Source organism: Rhineura floridana, chromosome 6 (genome assembly GCF_030035675.1).
Source record: "Rhineura floridana isolate rRhiFlo1 chromosome 6, rRhiFlo1.hap2, whole genome shotgun sequence".
In the NCBI taxonomy this organism is placed as follows: domain Eukaryota; kingdom Metazoa; phylum Chordata; class Lepidosauria; order Squamata; family Rhineuridae; genus Rhineura; species Rhineura floridana.
The window spans coordinates 8,115,838-8,140,958 of record NC_084485.1 but is presented as its reverse complement, the minus strand read 5'-3'; the positions used below and the strand labels follow the sequence as shown (position 1 = coordinate 8,140,958).

Genomic DNA, 25,121 nt, shown 5'->3' with positions numbered 1-25,121 from the left:
TTCCCACCCGTAGCAGAACATGGTTGCATGCCGCAGAGTTCATGGCTTTCCCATGATGCTGTTAAATATCTTTTCCCTCCTGCCCCTCTTAAACTGAGCATCTTGCCCAGAGATACGGAACTGGTGGCCTTCCAGATGTTGCTGGGACTCAAATCCCGCTAGCATTAGCCAACTAAATGGTCAGTAATGATGGGAGCTGTAGTCCAGCAACATCTGGAGGGCCACAGCTTCCTGGCCCAAAGAAGAGTGCTGGAGAATTAGAAAGCCAGCTCATGACTTTATGACATTTTCATTGGTTGTAATATAGAACTGTAGTTTGGGGATTTTTCATCTTGCATGGGCCAACATAGCAATTACCTGCTACTTGTTAAGGGGATAATTTGCGCAAATCCCCTCCCCTCCTACACACTCCCAAAGGACAATATAATGTCTAAGTCAGAGGTTGACAACCTTTTTAGGCTTGTGGGCACATGTGGATTTTTGAGCAAGTGCCAGGAGCGCCAATACCTCTGGTCATTTCTCTCTCCCTCCCCTGGACCCGTCCTTTCCGCCCCCCCGAGGCACAAAGAAAATCTGTGTGCATCAACACTTTGCTTTTCTAATTCCTGTCCTAAGTTATGTCATAGTTACAAGAGAGAGAATTCTGTCAGGCGGTGCTGACTTGAGTGCAACACCTGGACTCTTGGGCAGTCTTTGGGTTTTCAAAGCAAGGGCCACCTTTTTGCACATGTTTTTTTCCCCCCTGGAAAATATCTCTTTCAGCTCCCTTTCCCCTAAAGCAGTGCTCAGATTTTCAGTCATTTTGGGAGGCTTCATTAATTAACGTTCTTAAGGCAATTTGAGATCAGCAGATGAAAGGTGCCAAGTGATCACAAAGTATTGTTATCTGATAGTGAATCATGCCTGTGCGCTGCAGCCGGCAGCTCAGTGGAATTTATGTTCTGCTAACGTCGATAATTCGACATATGATAATGCATATCATTCAAATTACAGCTTAATTTAGCACAAATGAATATGGGAGCATTAGCATATTTCCCCATCAGCCCCAATTAAAGGGCATTACATGGAGAGTCAGCTTTAGCATGGAGGAAAGATTGAACCACAAGTGATCCTCAGGGATTCATAACATGGACCCTCTTGGGCTGAGCAGCTGGAGACAGGAAGCCACAAAAGAGGAGGATTTCGCTTGCAAATTCTTGGAAGTTTCTGTACTTTTGAGGGTGTTTCATTCCCGGCTGAAACAAAATTCCAGTCTTTGCAGGACGGAAGATCACAGTGTAAACTGATCCTCAGACAGCAAAAATATGATAAACAAGTTTTGCTAAGATGGTCCAACAAGGGAAGTAGGGACCCGTGATAGAAGGGAACAAGGTAATTGAAAGGCCTGTATGTCTTAGCCTGATGGTGCTGGCTGGCTGGCTTCATAAGAGTCATGAGGCAGGAAGGGAAGACTAATCTAGGCTGGTATAGTTACCAAGTTAGGTCCACTAACATGCAAGCATGGTATCTCCAGCTGACGTTTTCAGACAGGGGAATTCCTGGCCCTACCTGGAGACACCAGGAATTGAACCTGGTACTTTCTGTAGGAAAAGCAGATGTTCTACCACTGAGCCCTTCCCCAGAGTTCCAGAAAACTACCAGTTTGTGCAAAGAAATGCTGGGTCAGGCTGCTTAACCCTTTCCTGCCATTATTGTTTTAAAATGTCCATTCATTTATTAATTGCTTCCTATGGAACAATGAAGACATCGGAAACAAAAACATATATAAAACAATTTCATACGTAAAAACAATTAAAATAATTCCATAAATAAAAAAGAATTAGAAAAATGTCATGTATAAAAACGATTCCAAATCCAGTCAGATACAGACTGGGATAAAAAATAATAATCTCCACTTTAAAAGGCTTGTTGAAGAAGGAAGTTCTTCAATAGGCGCTGAAAAGACAATAGAGACAGCGCCTGCCTGAAGAAGGGCAGCTCTGGAAAATTGGAGAAGATCAACCCTGAGAGTGAGCTCTTGAGCATCTGAGTGCTTTGCTTGCCTCCCTGGGTTGCTGTTTCTTGAAACAGCTGAGGTCCCTGGTGAGGGCGGTGAGGACTAGGGGCCCCTGCCTGACTCAGAGTCTAGACTGAGGCTGCACTCAATCTTGCAGCCTCTTGTATCAGCTCCTATCTGGGTTAGGGAGCATAAAAAGCCAGCAGCACTTGGGCGGTGGGTCTGTCGGCAGTAAGAGTCATCACCAAAGGGAAGACATCAAAGGGAACCATCCCCAAGGAACATTCCTAAGGATGAGGGCACTACTCCTTCTACTTTGGTTCCAACCTAGAGGAGGCTGGATAGTGGGGAGATGCATGTGTGGTTTCCTGCACAGGCTGAGAGTCTGTGCAGTGAATTGTATGGCAGAAAAAGTCACCAGATGTTTTCTGACAAGGACTGCTGGTTCAAAACCCTGGGGCCAGAGTCTTAGAATCATGAATGAATGAATGAATGAATGAATGAAACTTTATTTTTACCCCACCCTTTTTCCAAACTGGAACTCAGGGCGGCTTACAAATAAAACTACATGTAGTTAAAAACATAGAAAAACATACAATTAAAATACAATTAAACAATGCACAACCTTAAAACCTTAAAAGGCACTTAAAAATCTAAAAACAATTTAAAATAATACAAATAATAATATAAAACAATAAAACAAGCCTTGTAAAGCCCAATCCTAAACACCTTCTATCCCAAAAGCCTGTCGGAATAAAAAAGTCTTTACTTGCCGACGGAAGGATGGCAAGGAGGGGGCCATTCGTGCCTCCCTAGGAAGGGAGTTCCAGAACCTAGGAGCAGCCACCGAGAAGGCCCTATCTTGCATCCCCACCAATCGCACTTGCGAGAGTGTTGGGACTGAGAGAAGGGCCTCTCCTGAAGATCTCAGGGCCCGGGCAGGCTTATACAGAGAGATACGGTCTGACAAATAGCCTGGACCTGGGCCGTATAGGGCTTTAAAAGTCAAAACCAGCACTTTGAATTGTGACCGGAAACAAACTGGCAGCCAGTGGAGCTGTTGTAACAAGGGAGTTGTATGGTCCCTGTAACCAGCCCCTGTTAACACTCTGGCTGCAGCTCTTTGTACCAGTTTAAGTTTCCAAACAGTTTTCAAAGGCAGCCCCACGTAGAGCGCGTTACAGTAGTCTAAACGGGATGTAACTAAGTCATGCATCACCATAGTCAAATCAGGCATTTCCAGGAACGGGCGCAGCTGGCGCACCAGTCTTAAATGGGCAAAGGCACTCCTGGCCACGGCTGAGACCTGGGCCTCCAAGTTCAGAGCTGAGTCCAGGAGCACACCCAAACTGCGAACCTGTGTCTTCAGAGGGAGTGTAACCCCATCCAGCACAGGTTGAATCCCTATTCCCTGATCTCCCCTTTGACTGACCAGGAGCACCTCTGTCTTGTCTGGATTTAGTTTCAATTTGTTCGCCCTCATCCAGTCCATCACTGATGCCAGGCACTGGTTCAGGACCAGGACAGCTTCCTTGGCTTTAGGTGGAAAGGAGAAATAGAGTTGGGTGTCATCCGCATACTGATGGCACCGAACCCCAAACCCCCGGACAACCTCTCCCAGTGGTTTCATATAGATGTTGAATAACATGAGGGACAAAACTGAACCCTGAGGGACCCCATAGGTCAACGGCCAAGGAGTCGAACAGAAGTCCCCCAGCACCACCTTCTGAGTTCGTCCCTACAGAAAGGAATGGAGCCATCGTAACACGGTGCCCCCAAGTCCCATCCCAGCAAGGCGGCCCAGAAGGATACCATGGTCGATGGTATTGAAAGCCGCTGAGAGGTCCAGTAGAACTAACAGGGACACACTCCCCCTGTCCAGCTCTCTGCGAAGGTCATCCACCAAGGCGACCAAAGCTGTCTCTGTTCCGTAACCAGGCCTGAAACCAGACTGAAATGGATCCAGATAATCCGTTTCATCCAAGAATCTCTGGAGCTGGGCGGCCACCACACGCTCTATTACCTTGCCCAAAAATGGAATGTTGGAGACTGGCCGATAATTTCCCATTATAGAGGGATCCAGGGAGGGCTTTTTCAACAAAGGCCATACAACTGCCTCTTTTAGGCGCGATGGAATTCTGCCTTGTTGTAAAGAGGCATTAACTACTCCCCTCACCCACTTTGCCAGTCCCCCTCTGGCACTTTTGATAAGCCAGGAAGGGCAAGGATCCAGCAGACATGTGGTGGCTCTCGCCTCTCCAAGGATCTTGTCCACATCCTTGGGCTGTACAAATTGAAAGGAATCCATTATTATTGGACAAGCAGGGGCCAAAGTTACATCCCCTGAGACTGTATCAATTTTAGCATCCAAGTTGGAGCAAATCTGAGCGACTTTATCTGCAAAGTGCCGTGCAAATTCTTGACAGCGGGGTGTTGAGTGGTCTATATTACCCTCCTGGGGGCCAGAGTTTAAAAGACCCCTGACCACTCAAAACAGCTCCGCTGGACGGCTCCCAGCAGACGCAATGGTGGCAGAAAAGAAAAGTTTCTTCTTAGCCCGCACTGCCACGGAGTAGGCCTTCAGATAGGCTCTAGCCCGTGTTCGGTCAGACTCACACCGAGTCTTCCGCCAACATCGCTCAAGTCCCCATCTTATTCGTTTCATTGCCACCAGCTCCCTGGTAAACCAGGGAGCTGGTTTGGCTCCACTCCGTAAGAGGGGACGCTCAGGAGCAATTGTGTCCACCACCCTGGTCATTTCCCCATTCCAGTTCTTTCAATCTCTCCTCCTAGGGTTTTGTTTCCAATCCCCGATCATCCTCATTGTCTTCCTCTGAACCTGTTCCAGTTTGTCTGCATCCTTCTTAAAGTGTGGTGTCCACAACTGGACACAGTACTCAAGATGAGACCTAACCAGTGCCAAATAGAGGGGAACTAATACTTCATGTGATTTGGAAACTATATTTCTGTTATTGCAGCCAAAAAGAGCATTGGCCTTTTTTGCACCCACATCACACTGTTGGCTCATATTCAGCTTGTAATCAACATCAGTCCCAAGATCCTTCTCGCATGTCGTATTGCTGAGCCAAGTATCCCCCATCTTATAACTGTGGATTTGGTTTCTTTTTCCTAGGTGTAGACATTTGCACTTATCCCTGTTAAATTTCATTCTGTTGTTTCCAGCCTATCAAGATCCCTTTGAATTTTGTTTCTGTCTTCCAATGTACTAGCTGTCCCTGCCAGTTTTGTAGTATCTGTAGATCTGATAAGCATTCCCTACACTTCCTCATCCAAGTCGTTAATAAAAATGTTGAAGAGCACTGGGCCCAGGCCCAAGCCCTGCGGCACCCCATTCATTACCTCCCCCCAGTTAGAGAATGAACCATTGATAAGCACTTTTTGAGTACGATTCTGTAGCCAACCGTGGATCCACCTGATAGTTGTTACTCATCTAGCCCATATTTAGCTAGCTTGCTAATCAGAATATCATGGAGCACTTTGTTAAAAGCTTTGCTGAAGTCGAGGTATATTGTCTTGTTTGTGTAGTAGTTGCCATATGACCAAGGTAAAACCAACCCTGCAAGGTAGAATGCTGCCATCATTCCTTAAATCCATTCCAGCTGGGGTTAGGAGCCCCTGAAGCTGTACACCAGTGGTCTCTTGAGATTCCATGGAACAAATGCTAGCTATTTTAGGCTGCATTAACAGAAATATAGTTTCCAAATCACATGAATTATTGGTTCCCCTTGGCACTGGTTAGGCCTCATCTTGAGCCCTGTGAGGAGAGGCTGAAAGAACTGGGCTTGTTTAGCCTTGAGAAGAGAAGACTGAGGGGAGATGTGATAGCACTCTTCAAGTACCTGAAAGGTTGCCACACAGAGGAGGGCTGGGATCTCTTTTCGATCTTCTCAGTGCAGAACACAGAATAATGGGCTCAAGTTACAGGAAGCCAGATTTTGACTGAACATCAGGAAAAACCTCTTAACTGTTAGAGCAGCACAACAGTGGAACCAATTACTTCAGGAGGTGATGGGCTCTCTAACACTGGAAGCATTCAAGAGGCAGCTGGACAGCCACCTATGCTTTAAGTTGGATTCCCGCACTGAGCAGGGGGTTGGACTGTATGGCCTTATAGGCTCCTTCCAACTCTACTATTCTATGATTCTAAGAGCTAAAAGGCAGACTCTCTGCTCCTTGAACCTCAAAGTCACGAAGTTACTCATTAGCAGTTTGACCAGTTTAGTACCAAACTCTCATCCAAGAAACCACTCCAGATTTACAAGAGGTAGGTTTATTATCCATTCTTTGAAAGAAGAACCAGTATACCAGTAAGGATCATAGAATAAAAACAATAAGAATAGGTACATTTAGGAAACGATAAAACAAGAAATAAAACAAGATAGGTAACTTGCCTGACTCCAATACAAACCGAATAGAGCAAATGACCCCACAGGAAAGCAGCAAGAGCTGTCCACGGATGTCAGAAACAAGATGTGAGGAAAAAGGAATCGAATCACTTTTACAGAACAAGGCCTAGGAATAACATACCAACTCTCTCAGCCAGTCAGAGGGCTACTTCCAGAACTTGGGGTGCACAGGAGATCTCACCACAGAGACATTTAATCCAATTAGCAGACCACCATATTAGCCTTGAAATATAGCTCAGACCAGGTGCAAGGATGAACTCATACTTTTTCACATAAGCCAATTCTCTACCCATGTCCCAGGAACCTGTCTTGTACTGAGACAGACCAATGGGCTATCTGGCTCAATATTGTCTACACTGACTGGCAGTGGCTCTCCAGGTTCCACACAGAAGTCTCTCCCAGCCCTATCTGGAGAGGTAAGGGATTGCACCTGGGACCTTCTGCATGCAAAGCAGATGCTCTATCACTGAGCTGTATCTGTTTTTCTGAACCAAAGAAATATTTTATTGACATCTTCAGAGTGAGGGTCTGTAACTGGGTGCAAGACAGAGGGGCAACAGATGCTCCCTAGTGTGATAGGGGCTGGGTTGCCAGTTCTGTCAGATGCCTTCTGGGATAATTGGTTGTGGTAGATTTTGCTGGTGGGCTGTTGTTTGCGTCATGCATTTGGGACTAGTTTTGGGAAGGAGGGATAGAGTGCTTATGAACATCAGAACTAGAAACTGCCAGTTGATACAAGAATGGTAGAAATCCAGTAAAGTAGGGGTGGGGAATCGTTTTGGCTCCACAAGCCACATCATGATCAAAATCTGCCTCATGGACCACATTTGACAGGTGGGATTTGGTGCTTTGAAGCTTCAAAGTTGGGACTTCAAAGCACCTTGCAAGCACCAAAGTGCTACTAAAATGAAGTTTTCCCCCTTTGTTTCAGTAGCTGTTTCAATGCAAATGAAGTGGTTTGCACTGAAACAGCTACTGAAACGAAGGGGGGAAAACTCTTCCTTTTAGCAGTGCCTTGTTGCCTGCAAGGTGCTTTGAAGTCTTGACTTTGGGACTTCAAAACACAGCCAAACTGAGCAGGTTCAGGTGTGTGAGAGAGTTCCCTGCAGCTGTTTGTCAGGCACTTTGGAAGCTCTGCAAGGGGGCTTAGCAGGCGCTATCATTCAGAAGCACTGCAAAGCCCCTTTCAGCCAAGCCATGCCCTAACCTGCCCCATACCTGTAGGGTGGGTGGGTATGGCTTGCCCCAAATGGCTTCATGGGCCAAATGGGGAAGTTTGGCCCACGAGCCAGAGGTCCCCCACCTCAGCAGTACAGTATCCTTGTTTTTCATACAACCAGAGTGCCACAGAGTGCCAGGCAAAGTTAGAAGGAAAATGATCTGTGGCAGGATAGTGGACTGTAAGCAGCACAGAGCAGGTATATAGGAAGCAGATTTCCGGATAGTAGGCTGGAGGCAGGCTCTACAGGACCTTGGAGAGCTCCCTAAGGCTGCAGTTGTTGCTCCAGTGAAGAAGCCTGAAGACAGCCAGGTGAAGTGGTAAGGAACTTTAAAGGGATGACATGCAGCGTGGGGTTGTGTCAGGATGCAGGATTGGGACCCTAGCACTTCAGAAGATGAGGAGATCACTTTCCCAGAGCTGAGTGAAGAGGGGGAGGGAGAACTCTCAGAGATAGTGTTGCCCAGCAGCCGCAGAGGCCTTGAAACTCCAACAGACACTTCTCAGGAATTTCCCACGCTCACCCCCCTCATCGAGCCAGAGCAGTTAGGCCAGGAAGGAGGGGGAGTTCAACTCCCTCCTCAGCCAGAGAAAAGCCCGCCTGATGGGCATGACGTTCACCCCCCTCTGTCTCCAATACCTGAGATAGAATCCTCAGAAGGGGAGGAGGCAGAACTTCCCCCATCACCAAGAACCCGGAGAAAACAAAAGCGAGCCAGGGGAAGAGAGGGGAGGGGCGGGAAGAAAGCACCCTAAGACGGAGTGAGAGAATTCGCGCCAGAAAGCCCCCTTAATAAGGATAAGGGGGGCCGGGAATTCCTTTGTTCTGTCAACTCTCTTGCATGTCGCTGAACACGTGTATGGTGTTCCTTCATGAGAAGGTGCAGCCTTTGTTTGGATATTACGTTAATAAAGACTGAATTGCTTTCACAACCTGGTCTGGTTACTGAGTCCAGTTCGGGACACGACAGATTGACAGAACCACCTACTTCACCCTCAACGCTCCCACCGCTTGAACGTGACAAGATGGAGAAGGGAGCAGGGGGAACAAATCCCACTTCTGAGACGGAAGAAGTAAGACGGCTGAGGACTAATGTGGCAGACTTACAGGCAGATGTTCAAACCTTGTTAGCGGCTGTCAGGACTCTGAAAACTGACAATCAGACCTTGAGAACCACGGTAGATCAGATGCGAGCAGCCCCTTCGGCCACTGTGGTGAAGATTCCTATAGGATTACCACCAAAATATGCGGGACAGAGTGAGCAGCCCTCTACTTTCGTGGCTCAGTGTGAATTGTATTTGGACATCAGAAATGCAGAATTTCCCAGTGATGTGGCGAAGGTGGCCTTCGTGATCAGTCTCTTGGAAGGAGAAGCTGCCAAGTGGGTGACTCCGTACCTGGTCAGAAAGGACGGCCTTCTGGGAAGGTATAGAGACTTTATGTGAGCCATGACTGAGATGTTCCAGGACCCTCAAAGGGCAGAGACGGTGGCCAGACAGTTGGGGGCCTTGAAACAAGGGAAAGGAACGGTGTCAGAGTACACTAACGCTTTTAAAATTTTGTCCCAGGAAACTGGTTATAATGATGCAGCCTTGATGTTCATGTATAGGAGTGGACTGAGTTCTGAAGTCCTGGATGACTTGGCTAGAACCTCCCCCACAAATAATTTGCCTGGACTGATTCGGCTATGCCTACAGACCGATCATCGGTTGGAAGGAAGGTGCTTGGAAAAGAAACAGGAGGTCCAGAGATACTCAGTTTCAGCATCTCGCAGCAAGACCCTTCCAACCCCAGGAACATCAGGCAACGTGACAGAAGGACGGGGGGGGGGGGCTAGGCCAAAGCTGTCGGAAGAAGAAAAGGAGAGACATCGTAAAGAACGTTTATGCTTCTATTGTTCAAAACCGGGCCACGTGGCTAGAGATTGTGGACTGAAGGGGGGAAAAACAGAGCCGGCGGGAAACTAGCGAACCCAGTCCATGTACAGGCCTGTGGACTGGGGGCTACATTGGACAAGGGGCCTCCGGTGGCAACACCTCCTTCAAGAGGAGTCTTGGTACTGCCAATTCGGATTATAACTTCCAAAGGAGTAATGTTTAACTCCACCGCGTTAATTGATAGTGGAGCAACCACAAATTTCATTGATGCAGAGCTAGCAAAGCATTATGGAATTTCCCAATGGAAATTAGACACCCCCTTGCCGGTGGAGACCATAGATGGGAGGCCCCTGAAAGGAGGGGGGGTAACGCGAGCAACAGAGGAATTGAAACTGCAAATCCCGGGGCACGAAGAGTTCATTTCGCTGTATGTAACAGACCTTTCGACCTTTGATGTGATTCTAGGAATGCCCTGGTTAGTCAAGCACGACCCACAGATAAAGTGGAAGGACGCTGTGGTGTGGTTCACTTCTCAGTATTGCCAGGAAAACTGTCAGGCAGAAGAAAAACCCGACACGTTGGCTGGAGCAGTGCAGGAAGCCAAGCAAGTAACCCTTCCCTCGAAGTATGGAGAATTTAGAGATGTGTTCGATGAAAAAGAGGCAGAGACGTTACCTCCCCACCGCCCTTATGACTGTGTGATTGATCTCGTGCCAGGAGCCAGCATCCCATTGGGAAGAATTTACTCTCTCACAGAGAAAGAGAGAGGGGCCCTGAAGGAATTTCTGGGAAAAAACCTGAAGCGAGGATTCATACGTCCCTCGCAGTCCCCCGCTGGAGCGCCCCTGTTGTTCGTGAAGAAGAAGGGGGGGGAGCTCAGGCCTTGTAATGATTACCGTGCATTGAATCAAATCACCATCCCTAACAGCTATCCGCTGCCCCTGATCTCAAAGCTGTTAGACCGACTGCGCTCTGCAAAAATCTTCACGAAACTGGATTTAAGAGGGGCATACAATCTGATCAGGATGAAGGAGGGAGATGAATGGAAAACAGGGTTTTTGACCTCTTATGGACAGTTTGAATATCTGGTCATGCCATTTGGACTTTGTGGAAGTTCAGGAGTGTTTCAAAAGTTCATGAATGACGTGTTTAGAGACCTTTTGGATAAGTACGTAATCTGTTATTTAGATTATATCCTGGTGTTTTCAAAGAACCAAGAAGATCATGATCAGCATGTAAAAACTGTGTTGGGAAGACTGAGAGAGAATCATCTGTATGCTAAGTTAGAGAAATGTGGGTTTGATCTAAAGTCTTTGGACTTTCTTGGATATCGCATCTCAGCAGAAGGAGTAGAAATGGATCCAGAAAAAGTGAGTTGTATACCGGATTGGGGGCAACCGGCCACTAAAAAGGATGTACAACTTTTTTGGGATTTGCCAACTACTACAGAAAGTTTATTCCAGGCTTTTCCAAGTTGACAGCCCCTCTCACTGACTGTTTAAGAGGGAAAAAGAAATTTCAATGGACAGAGGACGCTGCAATAGCCTTCGAGGAGCTGAAGAGAAAGTTTTCCTCCGAGCCCATCTTGTGTTTTGCTGGCCCTACCCGCCCTTTTGTTGTGGAGGCAGATGCTTCAGATTTTGCCATCGGGGGGGTTCTCTTACAGATGAATGGGGAGGGAACGGAGCTACACCCTTGCACGTACTTCTCCAGAAAACTAAGGGATGCTGAGAGAAATTATACAGTATAGGAAAAAGAGTTACTAGCCATTAAGGATTCTTTTCAAAATTGGAGACAATACTTAGAGGGGGCTCAACATCAGATAGAAGTATGTTCAGACCACAAGAACCTGGAGAGTCTACAGACGGCCCGGAAGTTGAACCAGAGGCAGATACGTTGGTCGCAGTTTTTTACCAGGTTTAACTTCAAGATTACTTACCATGCCCATGCAAAAAACCAGAGAGCAGATGCCCTGTCCAGGCAGCCACAATACCAAGGAGGTGAGATTGACAACCAACCCCAGTACGTAGTTCCGCCAGAGAAGCTGGTGTTGGGATCATGTCAACCTTCTTGGGAAGAGGAGCTCAGAAAGGCCCAAAAGGAGGATCCATGCATGCAACGGTATATCCAGGAGATGGAACAGAGCCAGGGCCCAGAAGTAAACTTCCATTGGAAAGATGGGCTGTTGTGGCGTAAAACCGCCAGATATGTGCCGAAGGGTGATCTAAGACTCAGGATCCTGCGTCAATGTCATGACTCCATCACAGCGGGACACTTTGGCATCTTTAAGACCATCCAGAATGTAGCCAAGGACTTTTGGTGGCCTCAAATGCGCAGAGACATTGAGAACTATGTAAAATCCTGTGCTGTCTGTATGCAAGCAAAAACAGAGACGGGAAGACCTTCAGGATTGCTGGAGCCACTCCCTACTCCGAACGAACCCTGGAAAGATCTATCCATGGATTTTATAACTGATTTGCCGAAGTCCCAAGGAATGACAGCCATACTAGTCATCGTGGATTCCCTTACAAAAATGGCGCATTTCCTCCCTTGCTCAGGGGCCTTAGAGGCTAAAGAAACAGCCAAGCTGTTCATAAAGGAAATTTACAGGTTACATGGGTTGCCAAACAGTTTAGTCTCAGATCGGGGAACCCAGTTCACAGCTAAGTTTTGGAGAGCAGTTTGGAAGCAGTTGCAGACGGAGCTAAAACTTTCATCTGCTCATCATCCCCAGACGGACGGGCAGACGGAGAGACTGAACGCCGTGTTAGAGAGGTATTTACGTTGTTATGTTTCGTATCAACAAAATGACTGGGTTTCCTATTTGCATTTCGCAGAGTTTGCCTATAATAACTCCTTGCATACTAGCACTGGACAGACACCCTTCTTTGCTAATTATGGGTTCCATCCCAAAGCCTTCCCTAGTAGTGCAGCAAGTGTGCTGGTGCCTGCAGCAGGGGAATTTCTGCAGGAATTACAGGCCGTGCAGCAGGTGCTTAAACAGCAATTGAACGAGGCCAAACTGGAGTATAAATGAATTGCTGATCAACATCGAAGAGAGGGGGCCTCCCTCCAACCAGGAGACCAGGTGTGGTTGTCCACTTGCTTCCTTCAGATGCCGGGCAAGTGTAGGAAGCTGCAAGACAGGAGACTGGGGCCTTTCGAAGTGGAGGCACAAATCAATCCCGTGGCTTATAGACTGAAATTGCCAGCTACCTTCAAAATACATCCTGTGTTTCATCGCTCCTTGCTAACGAAAGCAGCCCCCTCCCCAGCGATTTACGACCACTGGAAATCCCGGGGGCACCCATTCTAGTAGGGGGACAACCAGAGTTTGAAGTGGAACAGATTCTTGATTCCAGAAGGAGGCGTAATCAACTGCAGTACTTAATTCACTGGAAGGGGTATGGGCCAGCTGACAGATCGTGGGAAAATGAGAGGGACGTGCATGCCCCACATTTAGTGGAAGAATTCCATAAACAGTTTCCCCATCGCCCTAAGCCGACAGGTGGGGGGGCACAGCATGAGAGAGGGGATGGTGTCAGGATGCAGGATTGGGACCCTAGCACTTCAGAAGATGAGGAGATCACTTTCCCAGAGCTGAGTGAAGAGGGGGAGGGAGAACTCTCAGAGATAGTGTTGCCCAGCAGCCGCAGAGGCCTTGAAACTCCAACAGACACTTCTCAGGAATTTCCCACGCTCACCCCCTTCATCGAGCCAGAGCAGTTAGGCCAGGAAGGAGGGGGAGTTCAACTCCCTCCTCAGCCAGAGAAAAGCCCGCCTGATGGGCATGACGTTCACCCCCCTCTGTCTCCAATACCTGAGATAGAATCCTCAGAAGGGGAGGAGGCAGAACTTCCCCCATCACCAAGAACCCGGAGAAAACAAAAGCGAGCCAGGGGAAGAGAGGGGAGGGGCGGAGAAGAAAGCACCCTAAGGCGGAGTGAGAGAATTCGCGCCAGAAAGCCCCCTTAATAAGGATAAGGGGGGCGGGAATTCCTTTGTTCTGTCAACTCTCTTGCATGTTGCTGAACACGTGTATGGTATTCCTTCATGAGAAGGCGCAGCCTTTGTTTGGATATTACGTTAATAAAGACTGAATTGCTTTCACAACCTGGTCTGGTTACTGAGTCCAGTTCGGGACATGACAGGTTGGCACTAAGGCTCAGCTGAATGATCTCAAGCTATGACTTTTGCTTTCTTCACCGTGGACCTCAGGAGCAACAATCAGTCGGTGGGCTAATTGGTGGTTGGTGGGCTAATTCAGACTCTTTGGTTGAAATTGATGAGTTGCCAATCCCACTTTCAGAGCATAGCAATGCCTCTGCTTCTTTGGGGACTTTCCCTTCAAAGTTTACTTCTGGAAGATCTGTGGGGGGGGGGCTGTGGAACCTCTTGGCCGAGTTCATAGGAATATAAGAAACTGCCAGATTCTTAAATCATGGTCCATCTAGCTAAATATTGTCTGGCAATAGCTTTCTGGGGTCTTGACCAAACATTTTTAATATTTTCACTAGCGATGCCGGGATTGAATTTGGGACCTTCTGCATGCAAAGCATGCACTCTACCACTGAACTTTGATTGCACCCCCCACTCCCCAAAGGTCTGGGGGTCAGCTCACAACAGTGTTGGGACTTCCTCCCTGCGTATCTGATGACTAATTGCTATCTCTTGTTCCCTTCCTTTCCCATTCCTTCAGGAGCCTGCTGGGAAGAATGGTGTGGCATCTTTGGGGACTGGCCCTTTGTCTCAGTTTGATTCCCACGGCTTTGGCGGATTGCACCATGCAGTGTTCTGCATGTGTTCCTCATGGCCAGGATGCGGAGAAGCTTGTCAGCCCCTTGGTAAGTCACAGCACCGGTCCAGGGTTTGGTATCCCTGCCCGCCTGAATGGAATCCTGCAGATGAGGGATGCAACTTGAATCCTAATCAGATTTCAGGTGCTTCTTGATCAAAGCAAATTGTAACCCATCTAACAAATCTCATCTGTCTGTATAGAGATGATGCCTACAATTAACAATAGTTAACTTGATCAAATGTCCCGGATGATTACCATTTAGAAGCGGGCAGAGCAATCCAAACTATAGGAAGCCAGCGTAATTTGCGCCAGGGTAAATTATGCTGGTGTAATTTATGCCTATTCCACACTCCATTCAGGAACCACACCGAGCCTAGCAGAGGGAAAACAAGCCTTTAAAATAAGGGTTTGACTTACACCACCTTTTTTTCCAGTGTAACTTCTGCTGGTAGGTCATGTGACTGAGCTGAACAGAGATTGGAATAGGGGTTAATCCCACTTTCCTGCCCCTGGAATGCTCCACTGACCTGAACCCCCTTTTTTTCTGCCTCTGGTGAGCCAGTTGAGCCATGGCTGAGCCGGCATGGAGGATTAACCTTGGTATATTTTTGGCTGAGCCATGATGAGGGCTTCAGGGTCTGCCGCAGATCTACCTATTCCAAACTTCACTCATCCTGGTGGATCTGGGGCTTGGATTGTTCCCTGAGACAGGCCCATCTTTGGTAGCAAGCACCATATGATTTGAGAATGACTTAAGAATTCGCTACCTGAGCCCACGCACAAGGAGATGCCCTTCAAGTAGATGCCAGGAGCATCTTGTAGCAGTCTTCTGAATTTCAAGGTTTCGGGCTATCACACATTTGCTGTGGTATAATCAATATTTGTAAGACATTTTAGTCAGCATAGCCAGATATTTCAGAACATATTACACACTAGGTTTGCAGTATTATGTTGTAAAGTCCCAGAGCTTTATTCAATAAATACTGTGTGTTTAATTGGCTATCAGCCATAGACCTAATTTTGCTAAGGTTTTACAATTTTTGTATGTGATAGAAATATATTCTATAATAAAAAAAATCCTAAATGCCCCAAGGGAGCAGGAGACCAGACCTCCTCTCTGAGATATTGTACAGGCCTACAAATTTGTAAAAATGCAAACACAATTTGGGTTTCACAGTCCAATCCACTTCCTGTGTAGCTTGGAAGAATTTGGTAGCATGTGCCTCTGAGCATATGGTGAGTGCTGGCAACACCTGTAGACAGGCCAAATAACCGAAACAAGACATGTGACACAGGAAGTGGATTGGACTGTGAAAGTCCAACCTAAATTGTGTTTGCATTTGCACATGTGCTGTGGTTGTTTGTCTTACCAAGGAGTGAGCAGTGATATAAAGACAGTTGATATAAACCCTCCTCAGCTCCTCCATTTCTTATCTTGCTTCTCACCCAGCCACTTACTTGCTTCTCAACTCCAGCACCTTGTCAGCAACTATCAAGCTTCTTACCTCCCACTTTGTTGCCAGCCCCAATTTCCATCAAACTACTGGGAGACCAGAGTTCGAATCCCCACACAGCCATGAAGCTCACTGGGTGACCTTGGGCCAGTCACTGCCTCTCAGCCTCTGAGGGAGGCAATGGTAAACCCCCTTTGAATACCGCTTACCATGAAAAACCTATTCATAGGGTTGCCATGAGTTGGGATCGACTTGAAGGCAGTCCATTTCCATTTTACCATGTTTCTTACACCACTTTTCACCCGACCCACCTGCTTTCCAGTCCCATTCCCAATCAACAACTACTCTGTTTCTTATTCCACTTCTTACCCCATCCACTTACAGCCCAACACTAATCCCCCTGTCCTTACTCCAGTCCTTACCCCAGTTCCTACCCCACCCACTAAGTCTGCAGCCCCATCCCTCTCAACTACCCAGCGTCTTACTCAACTTCCTACCCACCTTCTAAGTTTCCAGCCCCAACCCCCCCTTCAGAGTACTCACCCTGTCCACTGCTTCCTCCCTGCACATGTTAGGCATCTCTTACAAATGACTACCCCATAGGGTTGCCAGGTTCATGGCCTGAGACTGATCCTGTATCTTTAGGAGAAGAGAAAGTCAGCCAAGTGGAGGTGTTCTTGCAACCCTGTAATGGGAAAAACCACAAGGTGGAATTGTCCCTTCCCTGCACAACTTTTAAAGATACAGAAGACCTCTGGGAGGCTGGGCCTGGCAACTGTATCTTTAAAAGTTGTGCAGGGGGAAGGAAGAATTCCACCTTGTGGTTTTTCTCATTACAGGGTTGGAAGAACTCCTGCACTTGGCTGACTTTCTCTTCTCCTAAAGATACAGGATCAGTCTCAGGCCATGAACCTGGCAACCCTACTCCCCCAACATCATCTTCTTTGCGAGAGGGCTAGACATCATCTTGCCGCTCAATGCACTCCTTGGGCTGGTTTACACTTTTTTTTTTTTAAATTGCAAACACAGTTTGGGTTGGTCTTTCACAGTCCAATTGACGTCCTGTGCCACATGTCTTATTTCTTTTATTTGGCCTGCTTGTAGGTGTTGCCAGCACTCACCATATGCTCAGAGGCACATGCTTCCAAATTCTTCCAATCTACACAGGAAGTGGATTGGACAGTGAAAGACGAACCCAAATTGTGTTTGCATTTTTACAAATTTATAGGCCAGTACAATATCTCAGAGAGGAAGACTGGTTGTCAGCTCTACACTGCATCAGCAGTGCCGGTGGGGGGCTGGAAATTCCTGGGTGGTTGGCAGGGAAGCAAAGTCCTTAGCCGGCAGTCTGGTCATAAATCTGCCAGGTCTAGGAGGAGGGGAGCTGATAAGGGCCAGGCTTGTCCGAAGCATACTTGCCGAGTCAGGAGTCCAGAAGTGAGGTCAGTAGAGGTCCGGGATCAAGTGCCAAGGGGTCAGTCCGAAAGAGGGTGCCAGGAAACTAGGAACACACAAGCCACGCCTGACGTTGCAGTCAGCAACAAGCTGCAGCCAAGGTGTGCCTTATCAAGAGCAGGGTTGACAGCAGGTGTGAGTCCTCAGCGTTTGGGCCTTAAGGAGACAGGCCTGCCTCTCTTCTGCCTGACCTTCTGCTGTCTCCGTTCTGCAGGTGAGGGGGGAGTATCCTGTTCACTGTCTGTGTCTGGCTGCAGGGACTCTGCTGTATCTGGGGTGCTCTGCAGCTGAGGGGGAGAAGGAGCTGGATTCTCAGGAGGCTCCTCCATGTCTCCTTCTGAGTCTGCTGCTCCTGGGTCTGCTGCTGTTACTCCCGAGTCGTCCTCATCTGAGGAGTCCTCTGATGGGGCCATGACACTGGTCTCCTGCTCCTCTGACGCATTCAATACAGCTGGCCAATTTCCCTGCTTTTTCGAGTTTGGTAGAAATATCTGGAGCTTTACATATGTTCTTAAACCTTAGGTTTTTTTATTATAGAATCTCCCTCCTTTTTATAACAGAGGAGTACTTTGAAACTTTGCAGAGTTCAATAGGATTTACTCCCGTATAATCATGCTTACAATTCCACCTTTACATTTCACTATTGTTAATTTTTTTTACATTATATGCAAACATTTGTTCAGAGAATAAAGTACAGAGGCGGAGAATCATGATGCAGAAATCTCTAGATACTACACAGTGGTTGCAATACATCATACTGTATAAAGAAAAAAGTCACATATTTTGGAATACCCACTTTTCCCTTTTCTGCTGCTCACCAGTGGTTTACCCAAAGGTTTACCCACAACAGAATGAGGCCCTTTACCTGGAAAAGGTTCTGCACTCCTGCATTACACATTTGGCAAGGAATCCTCTGTTCCTTCCAAAAAGGCTTTTTGCAGCATCCATCTTGTTTGTAGCCCTTTTACTCCCAGTGGCCATTTTGATTGTAGCTTCAGTGCGCAGTGATTGACTGCCATATTAATTTTCATAAATTTATTAGAATGCAACCATTGGGTTTTTAAACTGGAAAACACCAAAAGGAACACCTCGCATGATGGGGCAATCAAATTAATAGGACTACAAGTGCTGTAGTTCCATTTCTGTTTTAAAATTTGAGGGCAAAAAATTATTTATTTATTATTTATTTATTGCATTTATATACTGCCCCATAGCCGAAGCTATCTGGGTGGTTTACAACAATTAACAATTAAAATTATGAGAACTTCTCGGGAAAAAGTGCAAACCATTTCAGGTTTCTTTATACTGTTCTTATTTTTTTACTTTAACCTGTGGATTCCCCCTAAGTTTTTTAATATCACCATGAAAACTGGCAGGCTTGTTAAGGAAGTGTTTCTGGGTCCAACAGTTTAAGGTTTGTGCGTTTCCATTGTCAATTATGTTGATGCAAACCACCATAATGGCATGGGGAGGGTAATTTCAGTTTAACATGATGGACCCCCCCCTTTTTTTACTTCAGCTATAGATGCACACACTTCTGTGCATGTATAATTATGTTTATTGAGAGCTGGACTTTATTCATTCATTGGTATTCATTGGTTGGTCAGGGATTATGTGCGCTAGATTTGGACTTTCCATCAGTGTACCTGCCTTCAGAACATAAGAAGAGCCTGGCTGCTGGATCAGACCACAGGGGGCCCATCTAGTCCTCACAGTGACCAACCAGATGCCCATGGGAAGCCTGCAAGCAGGACCTGAGCGCAAGAGCACTCTCCCCTCCTGCAGTTTCCAGCAACTGGTATTTGGAAGCATGCTGGGCAATGGCATCACTAGGGGGGTGCAGGGGGTGCGGACCACACCAGGTGACACCACCAGAGGGGGGTGACTCTCAGCTTAAATTAAAAAAAAATTAAGTTTCTAGGTGGTCCGGTTCTCGATATATATATAAAAACGTCAGCCGCCCCCAGTGGCATCACTAGGGGTGTGTGCGGGGTGCGGACCACACCAGGTGACACCATCAGAAGGGGGTGATTCTCAGCTTTAATTTTTAAAAAAATTAAGTTTCTAGGTGGTCCGGTTCTCGAGATATACATAAAAACGTCAGCCGCCCCCGTTAAATCTTTTTTTAAACTACTGTATAGCACTTTGTAGCTTTAACCCCGCCCGTTCAAGATTGCCGCTAAACAGTGAAGTGTTTGACCTGTGGCAGTGTCTAGTAAACCTCATTGCAAGGCCAGAAAATGGTGGTCCCCCCCCCATTTATCTGAAAATCTCATAAATTGGATAAGTATATACATTTCAGTTTTTTCCCCTCTTGTCTGTAGGAGTCAGATCCTGGGCAGTGTTTTCAAAACCTTCCCAATACTTGTTTTTGTGGGGGTAAAAGCATTGCTAATCCCATATCTCCAGAGTAAATCCCATTGAATTCAATAGGATTTACTTTTGAGTAGACATGGTTATGAATGTGCTGAAAATCAATGGGACTTTGGAGTGAATGTAAAAAAGAATTGTGTTTGTGTTGTCTTTCTGTCTCCCCCTCCTCCAATCCTATTTTAAAGCAAGTAGGCAGGGCTTACTTAGTATTACAGTTTTTATTCTGTAGGAAAGTAATACTGATTTTTTAAAAACTAATACTGATTTTTCTGCAATGACCAACTGGTTTGACAATAAACTATTATATGGGCTGTATGTATTTATACATCTGCAGTGTTTGTGTGTAGTCTTTCCAATGACCCTGTGAGGTAGGGTTGGAAACCAGGGCAGCTCACAACAAGAAATAAAGCCATTTAAAATCCAATAATCATAAAGCAAGAGTAAACAGTTGGAAAACAGCCTAAAACAGCATGATTCTGAATTTTGGGTTGGGTGAATGAAGTTTATTTATTTATTATTTGATTTATATCCCGCCCTTCCTCCCAGTAGGAGCCCAGGGTGGCAAACAAAAGCACTAAAAGCACTTTAAAACATCATAAAAACAGACTTTAAAATATATTAAAACATCTTTGAAAATTTTTTTTAAAGCTTTAAAAAACATTTTTTTTAAAAAAAAGAAAAGGCTTAAAAAGATATTAAAAAGCAATTCCAACACAGACTCAGACTGGGATAAGGTCTCAACTTAAAAGAACAAGTTGAAAGAACAAGTTCCTTATCACTTGAGGCTGTAGTTCTCTGCACACTTCCCAGTTTGAGTAAGCTCCATTGCATTGGGGCTTGCTTCTCAGTAAACAAACATCGGATTGCACTATAAATATATTTACAGATTGTGTAATTCATAAACATATTTGAGAGTCATGTTTATATAAATATTTCTTCATACTGTGTCCCAATAAGTATTTGATTTCACACTATGGTTGTAGATGATTTTTTCCTCTACATTTTAAGTGTGCCCTTCTTCCTGGGGGTGGTCATGGTTCTCTGTTGTTTTCATCCTGAGGGGAGGATAGGCTGAGAGATGGTGAGTAGCACATTTAAGGTCTCTTCACCTCCCCCCCTTTTTTATTTGTATTTATTTTATATTTCTCCAATATCTTCCCCTGGCTGTTTTTATGTATTTTAAATATTTTTTAGATTAAATAAATAGGAAATCATAATTGTGAACCTCCCTAAAAGCAATTTACCTATCCTTATGTTTTGGCAAAGTGATGGTGTCAAGGCATGCTGGTAGAACAAGAGACCATGTTTGAGGCATGTTATAAGGTGTTTGAGGACTTTGTCACACATTACTTTTTGAGATCTGTAGATTCATGTCGGAAAGAACATGTGCACGTATTGAATGGTGGCTTGGGTGCTGTTTTTTCAGTCTACGCTGCATGCGTAGCGAAGGTGATACATCATCTGGCAGCTAGCTTCATAACGTGAGAATGAAAAACATTTGGATCACCATTCACTTGTTTACTTTTCTCACTATTGAGACCACTTCATATATTACTTTTTCATACACAGAAATTTAATCTTTGTATAGGAAAAAGTATTTTGTAAAATATGAAGGACAGTGGCTGCCCAGTCAGTATAACCACTGTACAAGATCTACTCAGCCACTGTAATTACCTTTTTGTTTTGAGTGCCCTTTTGTCTGGGTCTTGGTTCAGGTGTGTATCCAACTTTGATGTGCTTATGGAAGGGGTGTGCAAATAGTGCCCCCCCAAGTGTGGAGGCTTGGACAAACATTGTGTTATGGAAAACCAAAGTCTGTGTGAAAGAAAGTACATATTTGGGAATGCCATCAGTGTAATCCTAAACACACTTAATAAATAATATCGAACTTACACGTCACAAAATATATTACGGTCATGTCCATAAGCACCAGGAGGGTAGTCGCCCAGGGGATCTTAGTCCCTCTGCTTTTTTAGGAGCAGGGTCCCTATGTCTCCAAGCATCCTACAGTCAGCATGAAAAGGGAGTGTGTTAGTCACTGAAAAGAGTCTTCTAATATGCTTCCTTGCCTTTTCTGCAGATTGGAGCCAATCAGAGTGAAAGGAGGTGAGTCAGCCACTGAGAAGACTCTTCTCAGTTGCTAACGCTCTCCACTTTCATGCTGATTGGCTCCTAGAGATGTTTGTTGTTGTGAGAGAATGCATTAACAAAGATCTCATTCTTAGAGCAAAATGAGCAAAAAAGGGTGTATGTGGCTGTAACTATCATGAAGGGACCCTGGAGCTCTGAATTTTCTACTAAACAACTGATAAATACCTATGTAACTTTGTGTCTGGAGACTTATTATTAAGAATCACTTTCCATAATTGTAAGGAGGTGTGTCCACACGCATGCATCCCAGGCACCTAAATGAGGGGAGAGAGCAGCACAGGGACATAAGCAGGTGTCTTATTCCAGGGGTTCCCAAACCTTTCTTCTACATAGACCACTTGAAAATTGCTGAGGGTCTGAAAGTATCTGAAAATTTACTATGGGCATATGCAAGATAATTAACTCCCATTAGTAATAAGAGCAAGAATTTGAGCTATGCGTATAATATTGTAATTTAAAGGTGTAATTTTAATTTTGCTAGTTGTTTATGTCACTACTATTGCCATTACATTCAGTGATATATGGGAATTACGATTTACGAGTAACATTAGTACAAAAAACATTACTAAGGATTCTGTATGGTCTGATACGGGAGGAGGTCCATGGGGGTGACACCAGGAGTTACCGCACCGGGTGACACCAGGAGTTACCGCACCAGGTGACACCAACCCTAGTGACGCCACTGATGCTGGGGTCAGAGCATAGACATCATGGATACTAGCCTTGGTAGCCTTACCCTCCATGAATTTTAAGCCATCCAAGCTGGTGCCCATCACTGTCTCCTGTGGGAGCTTTCAACATGCATCTCATTCAAGGTACTTAGTCACCACTGACTGTAGGTGCTCGATATATACCAGTACCAACTGATACCAACAGTACATGCAAAATTGTCCCCCCCCCAAAAAAAATACTGCTAGAAAGTAACTAGGGAATTGCACTGGGGGCAACTGAAGAATGCTGGTCAGATTGAAGAGTGCCCCTTTGTCTTACAGATATGTTCTCTGGAGTGCCAAGGCTCCTTGCTGTCCCGAACAGAGTGGGATAAGTGCAAGAAAGCACTGTCTGTCCTCACCCGTTTCCTGATGGAGGGGGCGACCAAGAGGCTATCCCAGGTGGACAAAGAGGACAGAGCAGAACAGGAAGGGAACCCCAGCCCCCGGGAGCTGTATACTGGGCTAGCCAAACGCTATGGTGGTTTCATGAAGAAGCTGGATAAGAACAAGATCTTTTCTCTGCTCCGCGAGAATGCCCTTGCCAAGGGGGGCGTGGATAAAAAGTATGGCGGATTCTTCCGGAAGATGGGGGAGAGGGCAGCCTCTGAGACAGGGGCTGAGGAGGATTATCCAGTGGATCTGGGCTACAACAGGGAAGAATCAGACATGGGGTCACTCAAGGATGAGATGAAACGCTATGGAGGCTTCCTCCGCAAGTACCCCAAGCGAGGTTCCGAAGAGGCAACTGTTGAGGATGATGGGGAAGAGCAGGAGGATCTGCACAAACGCTACGGAGGCTTCATGCGCAGGATCCGTCCGAAGCTGAAATGGGACAATCAGAAGCGCTATGGAGGGTTCCTGCGGCGCCAGTTCAAGGTGACCACAAGGTCAGAGGAAGAGCCCAACGCCTACTCAGAGGAAGTCTCTGACCTATAGAGGCCACTTTCTGCAGAAACCAAGGCATCCTCCGGCCAAAATACTTCCAAATCGGGACTGTGTGGATCACCCAACCGCTAATCCCAGTGCTCAGCCAAGCAGTGCAGGGGCCACCTGCAGACCTGATAAAGAAGGAATCGGTTGACGTAATGGGGTTTCTTACCAAGGAGTTGGGGCTGGGGGAAGCCATGGTTTTAGGGTTTAGGACCTGAGGTGCACTTTTCTGGAGCTTTGCTCAGTTTAGAAACAGATGTATGGATGCAGTAATGGCTGGTGGCTGCATGTCAGTGGGGCAGTGGAATCTGCTCGGGGTTTTAGACTGAGCTTGCAAGGAGCTGAAAGCATCTTGGGGAGCTCCTTGAAAGTTCAGACAAAAAATGGAGTGGATTCCACTGTTCCACTGACATGGAGCCACCAGCTGCCGATGGATGGATGGATAGATAGAGAGGTTGGGTGTCTCGTTTCTTCAAAGCTTTATGTCTTATTTATCTTCAGTATTTTTTCCTTTGCACAAAAAATCCATCCTAGCTAACAAATCTAATTAGTCCATAAAACAACATCAACAAAATATACCAAAAGTGCAAACCTAAGCCTGTTTGCTTGGAAGTAAATCCCTTTGATTTCCTAGTAAGTGTCCTTAGGAGTGCAGAGTATAAACCGTAAAAAAAAAAGCACCAATCAAATCTCATTTAGGAGCAATAACCTGGAAAAACCTGCTGGTATAAAGCAATCACAGTCCAAATCTTGACTCAATAAAGCAGCTTTCTCCAACTTAGTGCTCTCCAGATGTTTTGGACTACATCAGCCCCAACTAGTATGTCTGTTCTGTCTTGGGCTGAGAGGAGTTGTGGTTCAAAACAGCTGGAAGGCACCAGATTGGAGAAAGGTGAAATAAAACAGTTTTTTAAGAACAGGTATGGGGAATCTTTGGCCCTACAAATGTTGCTGAGCTACAACTTCCATCAACCCCAGACAGCATGGCAAATGGCCAGATATGATGGGAGTTTTAGTTCAGCAACATCTGGAGAGCCAAAGGTTCCTTACACCTGTTTTAGAATGTTGAAAAGGGCATGATAGATACATTCATTGCCCATGGCGTATACATTCATCTTACTATAATTTCTGGGCCTTTTCACACATTCTGGGCTGGATCCAAATTTAGGCATGCTTAGAGCAGACCAATGGGTCCAAGTATGACAAAGTCAGATTCTGCATCCAGTCCTCTGTTTTTATGTTGTACACACAGGATTTATTTTAGGTGTGCAATGTGACAAGGAGGGGTTTTAAAACACATGTAGCATATGCTCAAGCTCACCCTTGAGTCATGATTGGCAAACTCGTTAGTCCATAGAACCACAGAATAGTAGAGTTGGAAGGGGCCTATAAGGCCATTGAGTCCAACGCCTTGCTCAATGCAGGAATCCAACTTAAAATATACCCGACAAGGGCTGTCCAGCTGCCTCTTGAATGCCTCCAGTGTTGCAGAGCCCACCACCTCCCTAGGTCATTCGTCCCATTGTCGTATTGCTCAGACAGTTAGATGTTTTTCCTGATATCCAGCTGAAATCTGGCTTTCTGTAACTTGAGCCCATTATTCCATATCTTGCACCCTGGGACAATTGAGAAAAGATCCTGGTCCTCTTCTGTGTGGCAACCTTTCAAGTACTTGAAGAGGGCTATAATATCTCCCCTCTTCTCAAGGTTAAACATACCCAGTTCTT

General features: G+C 46.0%; 1 protein-coding gene across 1 annotated transcript in view; it reads left to right on the top strand.

Moving 5' to 3' along the window:
* Positions 1-24,518, top strand: part of PDYN (prodynorphin) — a 38,614-nt gene extending 14,096 nt beyond the window's left edge. Inside the window, exons 2-3 of the mRNA XM_061630220.1 lie at positions 14,220-14,364; positions 22,744-24,518. Of these exons, the coding sequence (XP_061486204.1) occupies positions 14,236-14,364; positions 22,744-23,400 (786 nt within the window). The 5' untranslated portion in view covers positions 14,220-14,235 and the 3' untranslated portion in view covers positions 23,401-24,518. The remainder of the gene's footprint in view (positions 1-14,219; positions 14,365-22,743) is intronic.
* The last annotated feature ends 603 nt before the right edge of the window (positions 24,519-25,121 follow it).